This window comes from Apteryx rowi, unplaced genomic scaffold (assembly GCF_003343035.1).
Source record: "Apteryx rowi isolate R43461 unplaced genomic scaffold, aptRow1 scaffold_379, whole genome shotgun sequence".
NCBI lineage: Eukaryota > Metazoa > Chordata > Aves > Apterygiformes > Apterygidae > Apteryx > Apteryx rowi.
The window spans coordinates 43,253-49,759 of NW_020450296.1; the positions used below are offsets into that span (position 1 = coordinate 43,253).

The following is a 6,507-nucleotide window of genomic DNA, read 5'->3' on the forward strand; positions in this document are numbered from 1 at the left end:
GCCGCAGCCGGTCCCCCACGGCTGCAGCCTGCTCATCCCTAACCTCCCCGCTGCCGCTGCGCCCGCCCGGGGCCGCCTGCCTTCTTCCCACGCTGCGAGACGTCCCGCGTCCTCGGGACCGACTTGCAAAGTTGGTGGGGAAGCTGAGGCGGCGGCTGGTTCTCCCGTGTCCTCGTCTAAGCGGGTCGGGGAACCCCGCGCTAGGCAGCGCTGGGGCCTCGCTGAGGGTTTCCCGCTCCTCCGCAGGTGTCCATGCAGTACAACCCCGGCTGGAACAACTCCTCCGTCAACCTGCTGCACGTGCGGGCCGTGGGGCAGAACGACACGCTGCACTACGTGTGGAGCAGCATCGGGGCTCCCGCGGCGCTGCTGGTGGCTACGGGCAGCCAGAGCAGCACCCTGCACGTCAACTGGACCCGGCTGCTCTCGCCCGCCCCCGCCGGGGCCATCTGGATCGAGCCCCCCGGCAGCGTCGTGTACTCCACTGCCATCGTCTTCACCAAGGTACCGGCTGGGGGTGGCCCCCTGCGCTGGGTGGCTGCGGCCAAACTGCCCCCTGCGCGTCCTGCCCTGGGCGTCTCTCCCCCGAGATGGGGCCTTGAGATGTCCGGCCAAGGCAGCTCCTCCTTGGGCTCCATCCTGTTCCTGCCATCGGTGGCAGCCCCGWGCATGGTGACCCGCTGTCCGCAGCGCGAAGTGGTGGTGTCCCGAGCGTCCGCCGGCGGCTCCCAACCCTTCTCCTCTCCCATGGCCCCAGGTGTTTGAGTACAGCAAGGCCGACACGCCGGAGGAGCTCTTCTACCCCGCGTACGACCTCTCTAGCTTCTCCTGGGACAGCATCAACAGGACCCTGAACCACACGGCGCTGACGGCCGAGTTCCTGGGTGTCCCTGCCTCCGACCCCAGCGGCAGCTTCTCCAACGGCAGCTTGGCTTTCCGGGTACGTCCGCAGGGGCGGAGAGGGGGGGATTCGCTGCTCTAGGGTGAGCACAGCCCCTATGTCCTGCTGAATATCTCATCCAACGAGGTCCTGGAGAGGGACCAGTGGTCCCTGGTGTCCCAGCCCTGGATCACACTCTTCCTCCTGCCCGCGTCTCCGGCAGGTGACAGCCTACGAGGCCAATGGCCGCGACGGACCCCTGCCCAGCCTCCTGCACACGGCAAACAGCTCCAAGGTGGAGTTTGTCCTGGCCGGGGTGGCCCCACGGGGCAACGGCTCCCGCTTCGTGCTGGAGGTGGCAACGGTGGAGGAGCCGGGGGTGGCGCGGAGGCTGCGCTCGGCACGCTCCATCGACGACGAGTACACACCCACCATCTTCGAGGTGAGCGCGGCSGYGGCGGCCAGCTCCGGGCCTGGGGATGTCCCCCGCTCCGGGGGTGAGCAGTCGGGCATCCTGCTCCTCCCGCACCTCCGCCGAGAGCCCAGGAGTCCTGGCTCCCCGCTGCGGCTCCGTAAAGACCTTTTCCTGCCCTTCCTTTGCCCCCTCTTGCTCTCCCCYGGATCAGACGCTCTCCCTGGCAGCCGAGGCCCGAAACGCCAGCGCCGCGCTCAGCTTCCTCCAGTGGAAGGCGACCGCCTATGGCTCCCGGAGCCCCAAGCGCGAGGACGGCATCCGGTGCCGAGCCCACGGCCTGCAAGCGGCCAACTGGACTCTGCCGGCGTCCGGCGTCATCCGCGCCTACTTCGGCGAGGGCTTGGGCAGCGCCTACGCCGTCAGCGCCATCAACATCTCCTTCGGGGGCGAGGACGGAGAGGTTTACCAGGAGAAGCGTTACCTGAGCTGGTGAGCGGGGTCCGGTGGGTGCCAAGGGCCGCTAATAACTTGCGGTTTGAAAATCCTGGGCTAGGGAGTCTCCGTGGTTGGTAGCCCTTGATTTGTGCCCCCGTCTGAAATTTGTGGTTTCCTACTGCCTTGTAGCAAGGAGTTGGGCAGTTTGTTGTCCCGATCTCTCCCCTGGCCTGGGAGATGTCCCTCTCCCTGCCCCSTGTGGGATCCTGCCAGGAAATCCTGGTGCGGGGACGGACCAGCAGATCTGGCCCCAGCGGGGCAGAGAGCCCCAGGTCTTCCCGGCGTGGGGGAGCCGAGCTGCGTCCCCACGTGCATCGTCCCCTCCTGCAGGTCGGCGCTGCTGGGCTTCGGGCAGCCCCCTGAGGACACCTTCTCCCCCCTCGTCATCTCCATCATGGCTGTGGCGCTGGGAACCCCCATGGCGCTGCTCCTGGTGGGCAGCRTCGTGGTCCTCTTCGCCCAGCGGAAACGCTACTCCGAGTACGAGCCCATCAACTGAACGGGGCCGGTCCCCGGAGAGACCGCCGGGACCCTCCTCGTCCCTGGACAGGGGGACGCAGCTGCCTGCGGGGGCTCCGACGCCTGCCATCTCATCTCTGCCCCCCGTCCGCCCCCTCAGAGCCGGCTCGGAGGAGGCTGGAGCAACGCTCACTGCAGTCGCCTGCGCTGCGTCCCTCTGTCCTGCTCCCTCCTGCTGTCCGGAGCCTGGACCAGATCGCACTTCTCCCTCTTTTTCCCTTATCTGCCCAGCTGGGAAGTGACTGGAGGAGCCGGTGGTTGCTCTGAGCAGAGGGAAAGATTTTTCCTGTCCTAAGGGATAAAACCACTGCTGGCCTGGCCTTAGCCAAGCAGCCGGCGCTGGCTGTGCCCCCTCCCGTATTGGGTGCTCCGGGCTCGCTCGGAGAGCTCTGACCCAGGAGCGGGGCTGGCGCCGGTGCCTTGCTGCTTCTCGCGCCGCCCTCGCCCGGCCGGGGCTCCTCCGCGGGAGGACTTGCGCTCCGATCCCTCCTGTCGGGACCAGGGAGGGCTGATCCAGCCTCGTGCTCGGTTGCCCGCAGCCGTTGGCTCCGCGGGGCTGAGACGGGGCTGGGGGCCGTGGGGCGCGCGTGGTCCTCGCTGCGGGGGGGCTGCGCCGCTYGGTGCTACCGGAGGCACCGTGGTGCTTTGGGGCGCGCTGGGTTTCCGTGTTCTCAAYCACTGATTGTCTTGGACCAAATAAAAGGGATTTCTAGGAGCGGTTTCCCGCAGAAGCGTCGTGCTGGGGGAGAGCAGCYCCGGGGCCTCGCAGGGGTTAACGGAGGCTGGAGCTCGGAAGGAGCCAGTTCTCTTTTTCTGGGCACAAAACCATGCGTCTGAGACAAGGGAAGCTCCCGCGCTCCCAGGGAGAGAGCTGGGGGATCCCTCTCCCGCCCTGCCTTGCAAAGGGTGCTGACGGGGGGCCGTGGGGTGCAGGCTGGGTGCCTGGGCAGGGGGGGGATCGGCTGCCCCCCTGGGCTGGGCAGCAGCAAGGCTGGAGCCGATTCACCCAGCCCCGGGCCACCTCGTCTCGCCCGCGTCCCTCCCCGGGGCAGGGCTCCCTCGGACCTGGCCGACCGGTTTGCGAGCCAGACGCTGAGCCTCTGCCAGGAGGAGGAGGAGGGACGTGCTGGGCCTGGCTGAGCCGCCGCGCAGGATCTGGGATCTGGAGGCAGGGACGARGCTGTCACGGTGCTGGGACAGGATGGGGGAACATCTGTTTTTTTCCCCCCTCTTGGAAACATCATTTTGGGGCTGGATCCCAGGGGCCGAGGGTGAAGCTGCAAGTCTTCGTGGTGAGGGCGAGTCCTGGGGAGATTTAATCACGGAGCCAGTTGGTGGAAGGGTTTTATTGGGCAAAGCCAGCTCCAGCAAGAGGTTTGGGTCCCTTCCACCTACCCGTCCCTGTGAAATGGGTCCTGCTGTTTGCTGGGACTTGCTCTGGGTCCCCCATTCGCCCTCCTGCAGGAAATTCCCAGCCCGGAGGGTTTTACAGCCCAGCCCTCTGCATCCAGCGGGATGTCGCYGGCTCCGAGCAGGGACCCAGCCGGATCCACCTGTCCCCATCCGCCTTCCGGGCTCATCCTGCGGCGTCTCTGCCCAGCGCGAGGAGGACTCGGCCCCTCCGCACCCCGGGGGCCGCAGCTGAGCACCCCGGTCTCCCCGCGGCCCCTCTCACCCCCAGAATCGGAGCTTGTTCCCGCTGTCCTTGGAGGGGYCCTCGGCCTTGGCGCCCGCCACGGCGAGGAGGTTTTCGGGCTCCAGGACGAACATGCTGTACAGGTTGCAGAGCAGCATGGCCAGGAGGGGCAGGAAGGTCATGCTGAAGCCGAAGGCGCGGAAGGAGCGTCCGATGGCAYACAGGAGCCAGTAGAGCAGCCTGGAGACGGGAGACAGGTCGGGGTTGAGCGAGGGCACGCCGGGAGGTGACACGGTGATGCCCAGGGCTCAGGAGCACTGGCAACAGCAAGGGTTTGCCAGACCCAGGCGGCTGCTGCAGGAAGGGGGACAAAAAACAGGGCAGGGAGTTTTCCAGGATTGACGGACCTGGCTTGGTCCCTCTGGGAACCTCCTGCTGCCCAGGRAGGGGATGCCGGGGTGGAGGGCGAGGAGCCGCTTACCGGGAGATGGCGAAGAGCCCCGTGAGCAGGGGGACGAGTTTCAGGGCCTCCTGCGGGAGGTAGGTGGCCAGCACAGCCATGTTGAAGAAGTAGAGGATGAAGAGGTGGACGGACTGGGAGACGTAGGTGCGGTGGATCTCCACCTCCYGCTGCAGCTCCCCGAAGGGCTCCAGCGAGGAGGAGCAGAGGCGGGAGATGCCGTGGACGATCATCCCTGGCGGGGGGGCAGAGAGAGGGGCTGAGCAGGCGCCCGGTGACCGAGGCACGCGGTGCTGGGGGGGTTAGGAAGCCGCATCGGGGACAGAGAGCCGGAGAGGGGTGGGAAGAGGGCAGGAAAACTCGGTCGCAGGAGCGACGGAGCTGCAAAGAGCTCCGCTGCATCCGCCGCATCCCGCACCCCATGGCTCACCGAGGACGACGGGGAAGGTGGCGAAGGCGGCGCAGCGGAGCGTGTAGACCAGGCGGGCGCCGACGGTGGGCAGGAACGGGGCGTCGAAGGGCAGGAAGACGTAGGCGCCGTAGACGAGGCAGGGGCAGAGGAGCAGGGCCCCCACCACGGACGCCACAGCCCTGAGGCTGTCGGAGCTGCAATCCTCGGCGCAGGGGCACCGGGACGCCTTGGCCGGCACTTTGGCCGCTAGCCCCTCGTAGCCCGGGGCGTCCCTGTAGGCGAGGGGGAGGAAGACCTGCTTCTGGCGGAGGCCGTCGGGTCTGTCGCCGCGGGGGGCCACGTAGCCCCCCTCGCCCTGCTCCCGGGGCCGCGGGGCCGGCTGCTGCTTCCGCTCGATGCACTGCGGGTCGATGGGCACGAAGACGTGGGCGGCCACCACGGGCAGCCCGGGGGGCTCCTCGTCTTCAGCCTCACCCGGGGGGCTGGCTGGGGTGGCCTCCTCGGGGTCTTCACGGCCCCCCTCGGGGCTCGAGCGCCTCTTGGCCTCCGCAGGATCCGACTGGCTCCGGGTGCCGTGCTGGCACTGATCCCAAGGCAGGGTGGCGTCAGGGTGCCCCGGGGGCTCGGTGCAGCCGGCGGGCACCTTGTCTGGGGGGGTGGCCGCCGTCCCCAGCTCCAGCAAGGCCACCTCCTCGGGGGGCAGGACTGGGTCGGCCACAGCCATGGTGTTTTGGGATTTTATCCCACGTTTCGGGGCGGCAGGAGGGGACTAGGAGGCGGATCCCATCCCCGCCGGCCTCACCCTGCGCTAGGAGGAAGTAGACAGACAAAAAGACAACAAGAATGAGAGGTTTTGGCCCAGGAATCCCCCCTCATCAAACGCCCCYGGGGTTTCGGGCTGGGAGTTGAGCCGCGCAGCTCGGGAAAGCTGGATCCCACCAGGCCGATCCAAGCATGGCTCCGTCCCGCGCCAGCGTGGGTCGCGTCCCAACATGCGTGCTGGGGTGCGCAGCTGGAGTGAGGACGGGCCAGATTTGTTTCCAAGTCAGGGTGGGTGCAGGAGGGAGCTGGGTGCTGCCTGCTACAGGGGGAGCAGGAGATCCATGTGGAAATCCCAGATTTTCCCCCTCCCAGAGGGCCCCAGCCAGTGGCTCCGGGTCTCTACGTTCGTCCCAGCCCTTGCTGGATGCAGGAATGGGAGCCTCCCGCAGGGAAAATCCCGCCCCAGGCRCCTTCCTCCTTGCACCCGCGTCAGGAGCCCCACCACCCCGGCCCGGCCAGCAGCATGGGGAAACTGAGGCACGCCGCCGCGATCCACCCGCGCTCCCGCCAGGCGGGATGGCGGAAAAGCAGCTCCCTGGCCGCGTTTGGGCCTCCCCCCCCACCCCGTCTCCAACCCCCCCCGCGGGGCAGCCGGGAGGCAACCGGAGCCGGGCTCCCCTCGCCCGGCGACTTACGTGCCGAGAGGGCCGGGGGGCGGCGGGAGCCCTGGCAGCGTTGCCGCCGCCGCCGCCGAGGCCTCTCTGCCCTGGACTTCAAACCTGTTTAACCGGCGAAGGTGGGGCCGGGCCGCAAGGGGCTGGCGCAGCCACCTCGCCCCACGCGCCGCCCGGCCCRGCGGCTCCCAGGCCTGGAGCCCACGCGAGAGGACACGCGTGTGTGAGGGGACACGCGTGTGCGAGGGGCTCAA

The 6,507-nt window shown here is 68.4% G+C and overlaps 2 protein-coding genes across 3 annotated transcripts in view; one reads left to right on the forward strand and one right to left on the reverse strand.

Annotated features, from left to right (window-relative positions):
- GLMP (glycosylated lysosomal membrane protein) overlaps nucleotides 1–3,024 on the forward strand; it is a 4,207-nt gene extending 1,183 nt beyond the window's left edge. Inside the window, exons 2-6 of one of the 2 annotated variants that reach the window (XM_026073809.1) lie at nucleotides 247–504; nucleotides 758–940; nucleotides 1,104–1,322; nucleotides 1,507–1,784; nucleotides 2,121–3,024. In XM_026073809.1, the coding sequence (XP_025929594.1) occupies nucleotides 253–504; nucleotides 758–940; nucleotides 1,104–1,322; nucleotides 1,507–1,784; nucleotides 2,121–2,289 (1,101 nt within the window). In that variant the 5' untranslated portion in view covers nucleotides 247–252 and the 3' untranslated portion in view covers nucleotides 2,290–3,024. Of the gene's footprint in view, nucleotides 1–59; nucleotides 505–757; nucleotides 941–1,103; nucleotides 1,323–1,506; nucleotides 1,785–2,120 lie in introns of those variants that run through there. The other variant, XM_026073808.1, reaches the window with a different exon arrangement.
- A 439-nt stretch (nucleotides 3,025–3,463) lies between these two features.
- TMEM79 (transmembrane protein 79) lies at nucleotides 3,464–6,155 on the reverse strand. Its single transcript, XM_026073807.1, has 3 exons — nucleotides 4,836–6,155; nucleotides 4,427–4,640; nucleotides 3,464–4,185 (listed from the first exon to the last, which is right to left on the reverse strand). Exons 1-3 carry the CDS (start codon nucleotides 5,539–5,541, stop codon nucleotides 3,981–3,983), a joined length of 1,125 nt encoding a protein of 374 aa, XP_025929592.1. The 5' UTR covers nucleotides 5,542–6,155; the 3' UTR covers nucleotides 3,464–3,980.
- Nucleotides 6,156–6,507: the final 352 nt, after the last annotated feature.